The 18,246-nt window shown below is 41.7% G+C and overlaps 1 protein-coding gene across 8 annotated transcripts; it reads right to left on the bottom strand.

Annotated features, from left to right (window-relative positions):
* Nucleotides 1-1,124: 1,124 nt before the first annotated feature.
* On the bottom strand, nucleotides 1,125-17,269 carry LOC113021503 (apoptosis regulator BAX-like). 8 transcript variants are annotated; one of them, XM_026166269.2, is made up of 7 exons: nucleotides 16,655-16,876; nucleotides 16,433-16,555; nucleotides 16,293-16,323; nucleotides 9,692-9,856; nucleotides 9,266-9,404; nucleotides 5,265-5,369; nucleotides 1,125-2,808 (listed from the first exon to the last, which is right to left on the bottom strand). In XM_026166269.2, the coding sequence occupies exons 2-7, from the start codon at nucleotides 16,458-16,460 to the stop codon at nucleotides 2,665-2,667; spliced, it is 612 nt and encodes a 203-aa protein (XP_026022054.1). In that variant the 5' UTR covers nucleotides 16,461-16,555; nucleotides 16,655-16,876; the 3' UTR covers nucleotides 1,125-2,664. The 8 variants fall into 8 exon arrangements, 7 of the variants coding, with proteins under 7 accessions (XP_026022054.1, XP_080156753.1, XP_080156754.1 ...); XM_080300625.1 differs by lacking the exon at nucleotides 1,125-2,808 and adding an exon at nucleotides 4,883-5,143 and having other exon boundaries at nucleotides 16,655-17,261; XM_080300627.1 differs by having other exon boundaries at nucleotides 16,433-17,245.
* Between the last annotated feature and the right edge of the window lie 977 nt (nucleotides 17,270-18,246).

Raw genomic sequence — 18,246 nt, 5'->3', positions numbered from 1 at the left:
TATGATATTGGACAATATAGTGTCATATGATAAATCTACCCTACCGCCTACTGGTGTTGGCCAGAGGGGCCGATGGCGCGATATGGCAGCCTGGCTTCTGTCAGTCTGCCCCAGGGCAGCTGTGGCTACAACTGTAGCTGCCTCCACCAGTGTGTGAATGTGAGAGTGACTGAATAGTGGCATTGTAAAGCACTTTGGGTGCCTTGAAAAGCGCTATATAAATCCAATCCATTATTATTATTATTATTAAATTACCTACGAGTTTGATTTGTAAGCAACTTTCTGCCAGCCCTTGCTCCTTGCTTTTGCAGCCTTTGCAGTGTTCCCTTGCGTTTTAATTAAACTCTGAAACTCCTGAAATCCCTCACTCATGAGTTCTTGCTCTGCTGCCGGAAAATACCGAGCACGCCCCTTCGACATTTTCGCCGACCAATCAGCGGGTTGCCGATCAATGTTTCTACTATCGATGCGTAGCCCCTTTTACGACACCCAGTGATGTCACATTCCTGCATCCAGCTGTACTAATCGTCAACAGCAGGTGTGTTCGGAGAACCGGATTAGCGAGCTCACGGTTAGCGCGATGATTTGGTCTTGGATGTGTCATTTGATCTTGGATGTAGTAAGCGACGTACGAAGAACAGGCTCCTGACCTCTGTATGATCTCTTATGCACCCCATACATATTCCTGCTTATGCTGCTTTAGTATTATAATCTTTGAAGATTCCCCACGATCCTTTAAAGACCAGCTGGTTCCCATCTCTCTGGGAAGCTGGGCAAATTTGGAGTGAGAAACATCATTTCACAGTTTTAAGATTTCTTAAAATCACCATTTTCCTTGATCTGACCTACACTGGGGTCAGTTCAAGGAAGATATGGGTAAAATTTGACATGGAAGAAGTTCAATGTACAAAAAAATTCTAGCAATTGTAAAACGTTATACTGTTGTAAAACAGTTTTTGGGTCCACATTCAGAACTAGATTTCTCTGAAAAGATTTGGACCTTCACAATCCTTAGGGAAACAGGAGAATTGGAGTTCGGCTCAGTTTGGGGCAGACATCACAAACAAGGATCAACTCTGTCATTTATCGTTATACTCAGACTTGAAGAGATAGATACACAGCGGTGTCCTTTATCAAGGCTTTATTTATGTTTTTTTCTCATTAAAAGCAGTACAGAAAAAGAAAAACGCTGGCTTTTTGTCTGTGACATACAAAATATGTACAAACAGTAATAAAAAGGAAGGACATGGAACTAATGACAGAATAAAGCAGCACATTGAACAGTATGACTCCACTCTGTCTGATACTGACAGTGCAGAAAAACAGAACATAACACCGGGGCTGTAAGAGACAGAACAGGTCAACTACTAACTGGAAGTTTGATGGTTCAACATATATGCATATCCTTGTGCAAGATACGAACGCCTAGTGCATTCATCTGAGTATAAATGTGTATGAGTGTTGGATAGAAAGCCCTTCATGATTGTATGAATGAATGTGAATGGGTGAATATGTCAAGTAAGAAGTGCTTTGACTGCTCAAGAAGAGTAAAAAAAAGCAGTATATAAGAAGTGTATATGAGTGATTCACTGATCCATGTCACTAGGATTTACAGTAATGACATCAGAATGTCACTCGGACTGGAGAAACGAACAAATCGAACTACCAGAAGGCAACATTGCAGACAATGAGAACAGTACCTGGGAATCCCACACAAATGGGAATCATGAAGAGGCCGGTAGGAATGCTGCAACTACCAAATACCTGCAGAGTAAGGCACGTCCTGAGGAGTTAGCTGAATGGGAAGACCAAGATCAACATCTACACCCTGCCGATTGTCAGGTACACTGCTGGGATAATAAGCAGGCTAAAGGAGGTGATGCCTCTGACATCAAGGCAAGGAGGTTCCTACCATGCATGGAGAGTTTCACCCCAAGTCTGCACCCTGAAACTGTACGGTAAGTGGAAGGAGGCCAAGGACTAGTGAGTGCCAGAACCACTATCCACGATGAGACAGCAAAGATTCATGAGTACTATAACTGATGTATGAAACCTGAGAAAGGGATAGGCCCTGCATGGCAGGGGAAGAAGTGGCTGATATCAAGAAATCCTACCAGTGGCTGGACCAAGCTGGACTGAAGGACAGCACAGAGGCACTAATCATGGCTTTAAGCACATGGTCTTTAAAGGCTGCATCTACAATACCAGGCAAGACCCCAGATGGAGGCGGTGCAACACTTTCTCTCTGTCGCCATCTCTCACATATAAATGGTCTGACTGTCATGTAGCGCTTTTCTACTCTCCCAGCACACTCAAAGTGCTTTAAATACCATCATCATTTCTCACGTACACTATATTGCCAAAAGTCAAATTCAACAGGCAGCAGCTGTAACCTGAAAATGCTTAAAAAGGTTTTCACTTTTTTTCTCCTCTGACTAGAAACAGGATGTCTGACCAGGTCCTTTGGTTCAGAAGACCCTGCATCGTTACACAATAAACACTTTCCCCCACAACACTGCTGTTTTTGGATTTTCAGTTTTATTTGCATAGATAAGAGAAGATTGAAAAGAAGAGCTGAGTGGTTTAGAGACATTATACCAATGTGTTCAAAAACAGACTAGAGACTCCGGTCCCGGATATGAATGTTTTTTGTGTGTGTCAGACTCAGGACTGTCTGGTCAGCCTCCAGGTGATGAAGCTTCCTATAGACATGCCAGCGAGGAAGATTATGATAAGGCCGTAGCTGTGAGAGCTCATTGACGACACCCTCTGGATGGATGCAGCTGCTAACTCTGAGAAGCTGTTGATCTGTGGACATACACATACATAGTCACTGCTTCCATTTGTGCAACATCAGTCACTAACGGTTTACTGTTCAAGATCTATGTGTAACTTATAAACATACAAAAGTAAAATGCATAAATACAACTCCTCAAAATAAAATACTGTATATATGACCACAAAAAATGAGACTGAAAAATTTCCTTTAGATCAGACATGTCAAGGTGCCCAGGCCGAATATATCTGTATCCAACCTTTGACTGAAATTCATATGTGAATTATTAATGTATGAACTATACAGAGAGAGCATGCCACAGCCACACCACTCATACAAGTCCCAGAATGCAGTGCAGCAGCCGCTATGCAGATGGGGATTGTGACATCATCAATGCTATGCATTATGGGAATGTTTTTTGTCCAACTTAATAATGGAATACAGGAAGAGGCTGCGTTTGGGCTTTAAACTGTGAACATTAGTAACTGATAACAATGGTGACATAACCATACTTATGGCTGAGTATAACTGGTTTTATGGACCTGACTCAGACTTGTGTTTTTCAGTTTGGAAGCAGCAACAAGGAGCTGGTGAAGCAGCTGGAAAAGGGAAAAACAACATGTCAGACAAGATCTTTGTGATCTTTGATCTTTTTCTGAAATATTATTTATCAGTTCTCAGTGTCATACAAAACACTCAATTACTTTGTGTCTCAGTGTGACCGATATGTCCACAAAGTTTTCAAGGTGCCATTGAGAGTCTTTAAAGGTACCTATTAATAAATAAATGTAAATAATTTACACAATCTGTAATGCGACTATCACTGAAACCAACCAGCTGATCTTCACCACAGCAGTTGTGATTACTGAAGCGTCCGACGTGTGCTCTCATTGGCTGGGGAACAATACGAGAACAGCAGCCCCACCCAGGCTGGAGATCAGTAGAGAGAGCAATACTGGAGGAGCATAGGGGAGAAGGATGCAACCCATAACTCCAGGATCCAGTACCCAACAGACTGAAATCTTTGCCCATTCTTCTTTGCAGAACAGCTCCAGCTCAGTCAGATTAGATGGGCAGCGTTTGTGAACAGCAGTTTTCAGATCTTGCCACAGAGTCTTGATTGGATTTAGATCTGGACTTTGACTGGGCCATTCTAACACATGGATATGTTTGTTTTAAACCATCCCATTGTTGCCCTGGCTTTATGTTTAGGGTCGTTGTCCTGCTGGAAGGTGAAGCTCCGCCCCAGTCTCAAGTCTTTTGCAGACTCCAAGAGGTTTTCTTCCAAGCTTGCTCTGTATTTGGCTCCATCCATCTTCCCATCAACTCTGACCAGCTTCCCTGTCCCTGCTGAAGAGAAGCCCCCCCAGAGCATGATGCTGCCACCACCATATCTGACAGTGGGGATGGTGTGTTCAGAGTGATGTGCAGCGTTTTGCATTTTGGCCAAAAAGTTCCATGTTGGTCTCATCTGACCAGAGCAGCTTCTTCCACATGTTTGCTGTGTCCCCCTCATGGCTTGTGGCAAACTGCAAACGGGACTTCTTCTGGTTTCCTGTTAACAATGGCTTTCTTCTTGCCGCTCTTCCATTAAGGCCAACTTTGTGCAGTGCACGACTAATAGTTGTCCTGTGGACAGATTCCCCCACCTGAGCTGTAGATCTCTGCAGCTCGTCCAGAGTCACCATGGGCCTCTTGGCTGCATTTCTGATCAGTGCTCTCCTTGGTCGGCCTGAGAGTTTAGGTGGACGGCCTTGTCTTGGTAGGTTTACAGTTGTGCCATACTCCTTCCATTTCTGAATGATGGCTTGAACAGTGCTCCGTGGGATGTTCAAGGCTTGGGAAATCTTTTTGTAGCCTAAGCCTGCTTTAAATGTCTCAATAACTTTATCCCTGACCTGTCTGGTGTGGTCTTTGGACTTCATGGTGTTGTTGCTCCCAATGTTCTCTTAGACAACCTCTGAGGCCGTCACAGAGCAGCTGTATCTGTACTGACATTAGATTACACACAGGTGCACTCTATTTAGTCATTAGCACTCATCAGGCAACGCATATGTGCAACTGACTGCATTCAGACCAAAGGGGGCTGAATAATTACGCACACCCCACTTTGCAGTTATTTGTAAAAAATGTTTGGAATCATGTCTGATTTTCGTTCCACTTCTCACGTGTGCACCACTTTGTGTTGGTCTTTCATGTGGAATTCCAATAAAAGTGATTCATGTTTGTGGCTGTAATGTGACAAAATGTGGGAAAGTTCAAGGGGGCCGAATACTTTTGCAAGCCACTGTAAATACACACAAACATAAGCTGGCAACTCCAAATTTTCATGCTGGCATCAACGGGGTCTCTCAATGCAACAACCCACTGTATAGAAACAAATAAGAAACAAAAACGAATATGCAGTACTTTATCTACACCTGTGTATAATCTCAAACATGGGGTCTCAGGGAAAAAGACAGTGAAGATCTATTGGTGTATAACGTACCCAACCTCCGTGTTCCAGAATCCAGCCCAGCAGATTGTTTTTGAAAAAGTTCACTGCCCAGGTAAGGACCTCTCTGACCGACTGAGGGAGGTGAGCCTCGACCATCTGATGGATGAACACACAGGTGAAGTTATGGTACTGCAGCCGTCTCCCAAAAGAAGGTAAGAAACATGGGTGAGAGTGGTGTGTCACACTGGATACGTGGGACTATAGACACACTGTTCATTTGGAACATTTTATAGCTCTTTTTCTGAAATGATCAGTTCTCAGTATCATACAACACACTCTTTCACTGATTTTGTGTCTCACTGAGACCTATATCTCCACAAATTTGGGATATTTTGCAGGCAATAGTTATGGTACTTATGTCCACTAAGCAATTTAAGCTAAATCATTCACAGGTGCATGAGGTCAACTTTAATTCTGAGAAATTCACGTCGGCAGTAATGACACCCGGTTACGCCAATCGGAGGTCACTAAAATCAATATTGAATCGATGTGCAACTTTGCCAAAACAATGTGGGACTCTGTAGTTTTCTCTGGTCCCCTCCCCAATCAGACCAGCAGTGACATGTTTAGCCACATGTTCTCCTTAAATTGCTGGCTGTCTGAGTGGTGTCCCAGAAACGATGTGGGCTTCATAGATAATTGGCAAACCTTCTGGAGGAAACCTGGTCTTGTTAGGAGAGACGGCATCCATCCCACTTTGGATGGAGCAGCTCTCATTTCTAGAAATATGGACAAATTTATTAAACCCCCCAAAATATGACTATCCAGAGTTGGGACCAGGAAGCAGAGTTGCAGTCTTACACGCCTCTCTGCAGCTTCTCTCCTCCTGCTACCCCCCAAACCCATCTCCATAGAGACTGTGTCAGCTCCCAAACAGACAAAAAACACAAGAAGTTTAAATATTTATTGACTATTTATTGGGAATTTTAAAATCAGTTGGTAGCCTTATTTCAGATCCTGCACAGCTGCTCCTCGTCAAGGAATGTGGTGGTTGTCTGTCAGGAGAGAAGAATGGTGATTGAGATTGTGATTAAGGTTTACCACTAAGGAAAACTAATGCAAGTGTGTGTGAAATCTAGGAATAAAAGTGGTGCAAATAAGTGTAAGATAATGATTACTCACCTTTCTTGCCTGTGTCCTCTTCAAGGTGTTTGGGCAAATGTTTCCCCGGGGGTCCAGACACCATTTAAAGGTTCCGGGAGAGACCATGGGTAAAGAGAGTGTGGTGAATCTTGTTGTGCTTGGGTTTCTGGGTTTTTATAATATTGGGTTTGGTGTAACATTAAAGTGTGAAATATTTATTAACTCATTCACTGCCAGCCATTTTCAAATCAGGTAACTCCCCACTGCCAGGGTTTTTGAGCATTTTTACTCATTTTTGAAGAGCCACAGAAAACTGTGTGTTATGATCATATAAACGCTGAACCTACCAAAATGAAGAACAGACTCTCTTCTGTCATCCAAAAAAAAAAGCTTGTTTCTACCATTTTCCATTCTTTAGTAATCAGCTGTAGAAGAGAGGTGGGTTCCACCAAAAATGCCTGTTTTGACCAAAAAAAGGGAGAAAACGAGCTTTTTGTGAAAAATACATTTCAAGCAGAAAAGTGCCTTTGACACTAATATTTCTTGCTTTGTGACGAGGTTGTATTCTAGCCCCTCCCATTGAAAAACGTAATTGACGTCTATAGACGTCAATGGCAGTGAATGAGTTAATATGTAAATGTGAAGATGTATTTATGTATTTATTTATTCTAATTAATATATTGTATACTGTGGTGGAAGGTTGGGATTTAAGAATTTACCTGAGAGTGGAATAATGGTTAAGTCTGTGACAGCTGAACATATGTAAGGCTGCCAGTTGTCATTAGAGGGTGGATTTTTTGTGCTGTGAAGAAGCTCGACAAATTAATTGTTGTAAGGAGAGCTGTATAGGAAATAAATGCTTTTTTTGTTCCACTACGCTTGCCTTGGTCCATCTCACTGTGTTTCCAGCCGCTAAGGGCCGCCCTGTTACAGTTAGAAATATCCTGTCTCAGAGTGACGCTGAAAAACTAGTTCATGCATTTATTACTTCCAGGCTGGACGACTGTAATTCATTATTATCAGGAAGTCCTAAAAACTCCCTGAAAAGCCTTCAGCTAATCCAAAATGCTGCAGCAAGAGTCCTGACAGGGACTAGAAAGAGAGAGCAGATTTCTCCTGTTTTGGCTTCCTGTTAAATCCAGGATTCAAAATCCTGCTCCTCACATACAAGGTCTTAAATAATCAGGCCCCATCTTATCTTAATGACCTTGTAGTACCATATCACCCTATTAGAGCACTTCGCTCTCGCTCTGCAGGCCTACTTGTTGTTCCTAGAGTATTTAAAAGTAGAATGGGAGGCAGAGCCTTCAGTTTTCAGGCCCCTCTTCTGTGGAACCAGCTTCCAGTTTGGATTCGGGAGACAGACACTATCTCTACTTTCAAGATTAGGCTTCAAACTTTCCTTTTTGCTAAAGCATATAGTTAGGGCTGGACCAGGTGACCCTGAATCCTCCCTTAGTTATGCTGCAATAGACGTAGGCTGCCGGGGATTCCCATGATGCATTGAGTTTCTCCTTTCCAGTCACCTTTCTCACTCACTATGTGTTAACAGACCTCTCTGCATTGAATCATATCTGTTATTAACCTCTGTCTCTCTTCCACAGCATGTCTTTATCCTGTCTTCCTTCTCTCACCCCAACCAATCACAGCAGATGGCCCCGCCCCTCCCTGAGCCTGGTTCTGTCGGAGGTTTCTTCCTGTTAAAAGGGAGTTTTTCCTTCCCACTGTCGCCAAAGTGCTGCTCATAGGGGGTCATATGATTGTTGGGTTTTTCTCTGTATCTATGAAGCGCCTTGAGGCAACTTTTGTTGTGATTTGGCGCTATATAAATAAAACTGAACTGAATAGAAATGAGTTTCTTGTCATGTTGGAAGTTTTAAATATCTCTCTGGGTTCTCTTTGCTTGCCCTCCTCTCTCCTCCTTTGTGACTATGCAATTTAATTATAGTTACCGCCAATTTAAGAGCAGGTACGCTAACATAAACATTACTATACAGATATTAACATAAACAAAGAATCAATGTGACGCACTAACTGTAAAGCTTACGTCTCACCTCCAGGGGGCAGTGCTTTGGATATTCTGCATTTAACTTTATTTTCTGCGAAATGCTTTCACATTTTTTTAAATCTCAGTTTCCATTTTCTTCTGTCCTCCTGTTTTGCTGTTCGTGATGAGGATCTGATGTCCTCGTGCTGGCGTTGTTCCCACATCATCATAATAAATGTTGTTCCAGGTTCAACATTGCAAGTGACCAGTCACATTGTTGTGACATCATACTTCTGCAAGCCAAGCGATTCATTCATTTATGAAATTTGAATTTTGCCAGGACAACCTGTATAATGCTTACCGTTTGTTTTTTAAGACTTTTTTTCCGAAGTCGCAAAAGTATGACGTCACAACAATGTGACTGGTCACTTGCAATGTTGAACCTGGAACAACATTTATTAAGATGATGTGGGAACAACACCAGCACGAGGACATCAGATCGTGCCTTCTTCTTGGTGCAGTCTTGGCAGACAATATAAGCGCTACTCCCCCAATAGCTTCCTGTAGTGTACTGCAGTTACAAAAATACATTTACGTGGTATTAGTCTAGTGTTGACAATAAAATTCACATTTTTGTAGTCGACATCATCGATTATGATCATTGCAGACCTACTGTAGACTACTATACTGTTTTGCTCCTCTGGCACACAAACTGAAATCAGCTGACTGTAGAACTCATAAGCAGAATTGATAGGCAAGCTGAATAACAACTCAAAGGACCTGAACTACCAGGAACTGCTTCTGTAGAAAACTGGTTCTCAGTTCCCATCCCTACTAATGATGCTAAAATAACAATGAAATCACTAAAACAATAACGACTGCTTTAGATTCTCAGACGTCCTGGAAACTGAAACCAACTCACCTTGACAGCAAGCCTGCCGGCTACATAGATGAGCACAGCGATTCTCTCCCAGGTGATGCCGTCCTCAAACACTTTGTCTGCCACTCGTCTGAAGTTCTCTGACTTGGAGCCAGAGCCAGAAGCCACACCATCTATCACACTGCAACAGAACAGCCACAATGTAAGCAACCTGTTTTTGAAAACACGTAGAGCCCTTAAAATTGCATTCTGACTGACAGACGTTTCTAGTTTATGACAGAGACATGAAACACTTGTCTGCACACCACAACTTCCATCAGCAGGGCGTCTACTTATCTCTACTTAATCAAACTGTACGCTGTAAATGCTTATTGAGCCAACATTAATCTGCTGCATTCATCCAATAATCTACAGTATTTTTGTACTAAAGCAGTCTCCTAACATGAGATCTGAGGATGAAAAGCTCACTCTTGAAACTCTTGGTCATGCTGCACTCTGTCACCGACGATACGTATCATTTTGCTCAGCTGCTTGACCAGCTTCTCCTCCTGCTCAGTCTTCCCCTCCACAGCCAGTGGAGTGAGAGGCGGGACATCCTCTGAGGGCACATCCTTCAGCTCTTCCTCTATGACTCTGTTAGAGAACACACAATTAGGTACCCGTGACCCTAACTCTGAGCTTAACATGGCTTCTTAGACTAATATTAGCTAAACAGTGTTCCCACTCAGAATCATTAAGGTTTTTGACACTTTATATTACACATTTACTGTGGAAAGAAACGGTTAAAGTGCATTTTGTAAGGACAACGCTGGCAAGCACAACAAAACAAAAACACATGACATCCCTTTCCTATTGGTGGAAAAATGTACCATGTTAACCAATAAAAAAATAATATGGCAACTTGTGACATTTGATTGTTTAGGAAGAGGAGAAAGTTTATAAGTGATGGTGGCGAGGGAGAGTAAGCGAGCGATATCCATAGCAAGTTTTGAGACGAGAGAGATTTGTGGCGTTTAGTGTGTTTAGTGTGTAGTTAGTGGGTTGTGCTGTCTTGTGTAGTTAGTGTGTACTGTAGTTATTGTTTTGTGTGTCAAAACGATGAGGGCACTGCTGAATGTCACAGCTGCTGCCAAAAAGTCACCAAAGGCAGACGGTGATGTAAACGCTGTCTGCAGGTGGAACACAGGTTAGGGCTGCTCAATTAATCGAATTTGAATCACGATTACGATCTGGGCTTTCAACGATCATTAAAAATGACTGAGCCGATTATTAGCCCCTCCCTTGTGCTTTACTCTCGCGCTGCTCCGTGTGGCAAATCAAGCGCACCTCTCTGCATTTCGAACATGCATCACAACAATTAAGAGGACCCGAGGGAAGCTCGGAAAGCTAAGCAGAAGTTATTTGGAGAGGAGAGTGACTGCTGTTGGTTGAAAAGCGGTAAAAAAACTTCAGTGGTGTGGAAACATTATGGGTTCAGTCAGACGTGGATCAAGTAGACACAGTGTGTAAACTTTGCTACGGTGTAGCTGCACCACAGAGCAACACTGCAAAGCTCACTAAACATAGATGTTTACATTTCTCATTTATTTTTATATTGCAAACATTTGCACTGTTATCAGTATTTGCACACTATTTTATATTGTTTTTTGACAATCTTTAGAGTCATTATTCAATACATTGTTATTGTTAAATAAATATCGTCAAATAATTGAGATCTCAATGTCAGTGAAAATAATCGTGGTTATCATTTTTGCCATAATCGAGCAGCCCTAACACAGGGGGAGTGTTTTTCAGGCCTGCTGGTTTTAGGCCTGTGATATGGAAACTAGGAACACTCCTCTGACCCATGCCTCCCCCAGTCCACTAAATATCAAATCCCCCCACCACGATGTCCATAATCTGCCTTACTAGAAATACTGAGATCAATTTCAGTAAAGGTTACATTTGTATCCTCTAAGCAGAATGCCAAAGACTGCGTGGTCAAATGTTTGTTCACGTCAGACGTATTTCCCCTCTTTGTTGTCTTCAGTGTTAGCGTCATTACTAAAAAAACATTATTACACATCTTACAGAGAACTTAATGAATGCAGTAAGTTACACCCATGAGAAAGAAATTCATTATACTACTTGTTACATTGTTTTCATGTTACTCTGAAGCACACCGTCTCATAATTAAAGATTAACAATATAAACGTGCAGGCCCGTAGGTTTATATCAGCAGCACAAATCACTCTCCTAATGAGGACACATGTGATCTTTCTCTTAGTATTTAGGTATGAACACAAAGCAACAACACAAATCAGCTGATGTGATTAGCTGTGGGATAATGGCATGTGGTAACCTGTGATGCTGTGAACTGTTTGGATGTACTTGGGAAAAGAGATTATTTTATTGGACAAAATACAGTGATTGCATCGCTAACTGCACAGCTACTGTACGGCATCTCATCTCCATCAGAAATGAGCGCTACCACCGTGTCATCAGCATATTTGACTTCGTATCAAGTACTTTTTTAGTACCTGGTTCCCGGGTGAGCAGGTACTAAAGTCATCAGTCAATGAGTCTCATTCACGAAAATCAAAACCGCCATTTTTGAAACCTGGAAACGAGAGAAATGGCTGAAAAACAACACCGTGATCCCCGAGTCTGATGAACGCCACAGACCAAGCAGCAGATATATTCTTGCCTTGAAATCCACCTTTGTTGTAGCGCCTGTGTCGCATCAGCCATAATGCTCGGGTCTTATTTTCTACAGTTGACAGGCTAACAAACCCTCCTGTGTCAGTGGCAGCTGAACTTCATTCGACCATGGCCTGCAATGACTTTGCCAAATTCTTCACTGAAAAAATCCAAAAAATTAGACAAGCAATTGGTACATCAACAGCAGATCCAGGATATGTACTGTGTCCACCAAAAAACTGTTTAAACACCATGAAACAGTTTCAACCTATTAACAGCAAAGACCTGGAGGACATCTTAGGTCAACTGAACTCCTCCTCCTGCTGTTTAGATGTCCTGCCAACAAGTTTTTTCAAAAAGGTCTCAAAGACTTTAGAGTCAGACCTGTTACAGATCGTCAACTTTTCTTTATTATCAGGTGTGTTTCCAGAATCACTAAAAACTGCTGTAATCAAACCTATACTGAAAAAGGACAATCTTGACAAGACACAAATGAACAACTACAGGCCGATCTCAAATCTCCCGTTTTTAAGTAAGATCATTGAAAAAGCAGTTTCTCAACAGCTCAGTTACTTCTTAAAACAGAATAACTGCTACGATGCCTTCCAGTCAGGTTTTAGACAGAACCACAGCACTGAAACCGCTCTGACCAAAGTGTTTAATGACATATGTCTGAATACAGACAGTGGAAAAATGTCAGTCCTAGTTTTACTGGATCTCAGTGCAGCATTTGATACAGTTGACCACAACATATTACTCAAACGACTGGAGAACTGGACAGGTCTTTCAGGAACTGTACTAAACTGGTTCAAAACATACGTAGAAAACAGGAAATACTTTGTATCAATAGGTAACTTCACATCTGAACAGACAAGCATCACATGTGGAGTTCCCCAAGGTTCCATCTTGGGACCCCTTCTGTTTAACATCTACATGCTCCCACTGGCACAGATTATAAAGAACAACAAAATAAACTATCACAGCTATGCAGATGACACACAAATATATATCACAATGTCACCAGGAGACCGAGGCCCTGTACAGGCTCTTGGTAAATGCATTGAGGAAATCAATGACTGGTTGTGCCACAATTTTCTCCAGCTAAACAAAAACAAAACTGAGGTAATAGTCTTTGGCGCCAAAGAAAAACGATTACAGGTCACCAGAGAACTTCAATCTATACATCTAAAAACCACAAACCAGGCGAGAAATTTGGGTGTAGTGATGGATGCAGACCTAAACTTAGAAAAACACATTAAGACAATAACAAAGTCAGCTTACTATCACCTCAAGAATATTTCAAGGATAAAAGATCTGATGTCTCAACAGGACCTGGAAAAACTAATCCATGCATTCATCTTTAGTAGGCTTGATTACTGTAACAGCATCTTTACAGGTCTACCTAAAAAATCAGTCAGACAACTACAGCTCATTCAGAACTCTGCTGCTCGAGTCCTCACTAAGACCAAAAAAGTGGACCACATCAGTCCAGCTCTGAGGTCCTTACACTGGCTGCCTGTCCGTCAGAGGATAGACTTTAAAGTTCTGATGCTGGCCTATAAAGCTCTGAATGGTTTAGGACCAAAATACATCAATGACCTCCTGACCCAGTATGAACCATCCAGATCCCTCAGGTCATCTGGATCCGGTCTTTTATCAGTTCCCAGAGTCAGAACCAGACACGGAGAAGCTGCATTCAGCTTTTATGCTCCTTATATCTGGAACAAACTCCCAGAAAGCCTCAGATCAGCTGAAACACTCAGTTTATTTAAATCCAGGTTGAAGACTCACCTGTTCTCAGCTGCATTTGAATAAAACACCAAATCCACACTTTAAGCTTAAATTTCAAAACTTACATTTAACTACTGATTTTATCTACTGTTCTGATTTTATCTGTTTTGATTTTATATACTGTTTTGTTTGTTTGTTTGTTTGTTTGTTAATTAGTTTATTTGCTTGTTTTAATCAATTTTAAATCCTGCTTTTTATTTGTTCTTGTTTCTAATGTCTCTGTAAAGCACTTTGAATCACCTTGTTGTTGAATTGTGCTATACAAATAAACTTGCCTTGCCTTGCCTTGCCTTGCATGTTATTTACGTATTGCTATGACGACAGCCACGCACATTACAGTGCTCTTCTGTAATGGAAAACCAGTTGATCTGAGTAGATCAGTGGGCCCCAACATTTTTTGCTCCACAGACGGTTTAATGTCAGACAATATTTTCACGGACCGGCCCTTAAGGCGTGGCAGATGAATACAACAAAATAAAATGATCCGAGACAAAAACTGTGGTACTTTGTAAATATAATAATAAACGAATTCACTGTGTAATTGTGTACATTTTTTAGCAGCTTCCTCCTGAAGTGCGCCAACAACACAGAGTAACGTCCTCCTCACTGCCCCTTAATGCTCTCTGGTCGCTATGGTAATGCGTACATTTTTCTTTCAAAATAAGACACACAACTACAACACGGGAAAGACCCAGGGGAACCGAGTTAACGATAAAACCCCTGAAAACCATAAATTTCACACCCGAGCCTCAACTCTCGCGGCCCGGCACCAAACGACTCATGGAGTAGTACCGGTCCGTGCCCCGGGGGTTGGGGACCGCTGGAGTAGCTACTAAAAGGGGATATTGATCGAGGAGCAGGTAGCAAGAGGAGTCTGAAGGCAGTTTGATGGTAAGGATGTCTGGGATTATGATGTTCAATGCTGAGCTGTAGTCCACAAAGAGCATCCTGACGTAGCTCTTCCTGTTCTACAGATGGCTCAGTGCTCTGTGAAGGTTGCTAGTGATGGCATTCGCCGCGGATCTGTCCCACTAGTAGGACACATGTTGGTGAAATTTGAAGAGTACAGATTTCACACATGCCTTATTAAAGTCCCCAGCAGCAATATGGATGCCCTCACAAGGTAGCTAGAAAAGGGCCTACACTGAATGGACATGGGCTCTTCTTGTGAGTAGTGACCTTTTATAATTGAAGGTTTACTTTAAGGTTTTGCATAATCAGTGTTCATTACTAATGCTGTACTGCCCTCTACAGGATTAACATCAATTAATTTTTACTTAAATATTCAGCTGGGATAAGTGATGGTGGAAAGAATGTTACTGTAGTTACAGGAACGACAAAGCAGGTAAATATTAGAAAATAACATGTACTTAATTTTGTATATGCTATTAGACAGATTTACTAAGTGAGGAAAATTACTGTGAAGTCACAATCACGGGGTGATCTACTGACAGCGCGCTAATTTATATACAAAGATGCAGCCAGTTGTCAGTAAGAACCAACATTCTGAGAGCGCACCGATTATATATAAACCAATATAGGTGTGAAAGTGTTTCATGAAACAGCGAGGCAATTCAGATTAAAGCCAGGAGGATGAATGAAAATCATGCGTTTGATATAAGAAACAGCCCTGGAGCAAGGATTTTTAGGATTAGGACTCAGATGCAGGAAAACAGCATAGGATCAATGTTCCCAAATGTATCTAATGCAGGAAAATGTCCAAACACCGGGGAGGTTGCAGTTGGCATGTCAGCCTCATCAACATAAATTCGTTGTGTAGTCAAACCCTGGTGTTAGTTCACACAAAGAGTGTTTTTAAAGCTATTTCAAAGGATGTTCTAAACAATAAATAACTGATTCCAGGATAGTATCTATGTCAGGATGGAATATGAAGTGCTGCACAATTACTACAAATGATCCCAAAAGTTTGATTCTGTTCATCTGGACGTAGCGAATGAAGAATGGCCCGGGAAACCTGCAGACTGAAGAAGTCACCTGGATGAGCGACGAAACATTTGTCCCACTGAAAACGTCCAGATGAACAGAATCAACCTTTTGGGATTTTCGTACCTGGATGATTGAGCGTGCATCAACACATACTAAAAATTAGATTACATATGTTAAGAGATTTGACATCTATACTTAGCCTGTAGAAAAAGGCCAATAATTCTATGACACAGTTCTTTTTATGACTGGTGCAGTTTACGGTGAAACGATAATTGCAGTTCCTGTAAGATGAAAATGAAACTTAATTCAGATAAGGACTTGAACAGGGTTGGGTTCAAACGTATTATTAAGTGTTATAATTAATACAATATCTTCACATGAGCTACCACAGGAATAAATATGTTTAAAAATGTCTAATGACTGAATAATTCTATCAAGAGTTTTAATGATGAAAGACATAATCTTACTGCTTTCCTTAGTTACTAAGAAAAGCAGTGTAACCCAAAAGTCGTAATCATTTTTTACTGTGCTCCAACAACTTAAGGAACCAAAAAACATTTATTGTAAAACATCACTGAGCACTTTGTGGCAGGTGGTTAAAGAGCAAAGCGACTGGGAAAGAGCAACGATGGAAGCATAGAACGGAACTCACTCTTTGATGAGGGCTTCCCCGATTCTCTCATCTGTGGAAGAGTAAAAACAGAACAGGTCCGTGTTCTCCGTAGTTACACTGCAGGCGCAGTAAAAAGCAACAATGACACAAGAAGTCATCTGCCGGTAAGGCGAGCTTACCTGACATGCCGTTCACCGCGCACGCCATGGTTTGAAGAGAAGTTTAATGAATGCGAAACTTCCTGAACAAACTCTGCCGCTTCTTCCTCTGAAGTTACATGAACCTTTGTCTGATTAATTAAACTAAGCAAAACACAACAACAACAAAAACAATTTACCACCAGCACGCGTCAGCTGGAGTTTCGTCGAAGTTAGAAAAGCCGACAACTGTAACAAACCCACAGCCCAATCCCGATCAGTCAACGTCATCAGTCGCCGCCCGAGTACGCTCAGAATCCCCGGATGTGTCGTTATTTTTGTGCCACTATTCTGAGCGCACGTAAAAAAAAAGTTTGCAGGTGCAAGTGTTGCATTTTCAGGAGAAATTTATTTTGAGCGAAGAAAAGCTCAAAAGAAAAGCTCGAAAGAAAAGCTCGAAAGAAAAGCATTCCTGCGTGCAAAACTGTATTTCAGTGTTTGCTATTATCCACACGCACACAGCAGCCCCTCTCCTCAGTTTTTGCACTTGCGCTTCCTCGCGATGTGTCGCTCGCGCTCTCAACATTTCTGCCCGTGCGCGCTCAACTCTTTCTGTACACCGTTATATTTGTGCCACAAAACCAGCCTGTCGTGTTTTCAATAAAACATCCGTAGTAGTTAGCAAGCTTCTTTATTTTAACGTGGCTCACATCCATGTACGTAAACATAACCTGCCGCTGCTTCTACGACACAGTATATATCACAATTTGGTTAGACAGCCCCCTAGTGGTGAAGCTGAACTACCCACATAACTCCTATCAACACATCCCCTTTTCTTTAGATGTTATCTGCTGAACAACACTGTGGAAACATACCTAACATTGCATAGCTTGAATAACATCACAAACACTTGTGACAGTGTAAACTACGGAACACACAATAATGCAGAAAGTTCCTTTTTGATATATGCATATATATCTAGCTATATATGTATACACCAACATATACATATATATATGCTTAAAGGTTTAGTCTATCAGGTGGCTTGATAGAGCGTGCTGATCTTCTGACAATGGGTGACAGGTCTCTTTGCTCCACACTGTCCTTCACGGGTGTTGTTGGTTCAGGTGGTGTGTTGTTGTCATCACACTGTTCTTCCGATGGTCCCATTGTCTTTTGAGTGTACAGTAAACTCCTCCGATTTCTCCTTAATATCAGTCCATCTTCAGTTTTCACATTGTACGATCTTGGGTTTACCTTCTCCAGTACAGTTGCTCTCTTTTCCCAGATGTTTGCATCTTCCACTCTGACTGCTTCATTGGGTGCGAGTGGTTTTAGACTTTTTGAGGACTTGTCAAAGTTGACCTTTTGTCTCTTCTGCAACTGTTTCATTTTGTCTCTCACTTGTTTATGTTTCCTGGTTGTTGTGTAAGGAAGAGTGGTCCGTAGTTTTCTTCCCATTAATATTTCTGCTGGTGACTTGCCATGCTCCAGTGGTGATGCTCTGTAGCTCAGTAGTGCCAAATAAGGATCTGCCTTACCATCTTGTGCTTTCTTTAGTAACTGTTTCACAATGTGCACACCTTTCTCTGCTTTCCCATTGGACTGTGGATGCAGGGGGCTTGAGGTCACATGTTTAAAGTCATATTCCTGAGCAAATAGTTGGAATTCTCTACAACTATAGCAAGGTCCATTGTCACTATGAACAATCTGTGGTATCCCATGTCTAGCAAATATTGATTTCATGTGCGTTATGACACAAGTAGCTGACATGTTGGACAATAATGCCATCTCTGGATAGTTTGACAAGTAATCAATAACCAGCAGGTAGTTTTTTCCTCCTAGGTGGAAAATGT

The sequence above is a fragment of the Astatotilapia calliptera genome, chromosome 4 (assembly GCF_964374335.1).
Source record: "Astatotilapia calliptera chromosome 4, fAstCal68.1, whole genome shotgun sequence".
Lineage (NCBI taxonomy): Eukaryota > Metazoa > Chordata > Actinopteri > Cichliformes > Cichlidae > Astatotilapia > Astatotilapia calliptera.
The sequence above is the reverse complement of the archived record's forward strand: the minus strand, read 5'-3'. Positions and strand labels throughout refer to the sequence as shown.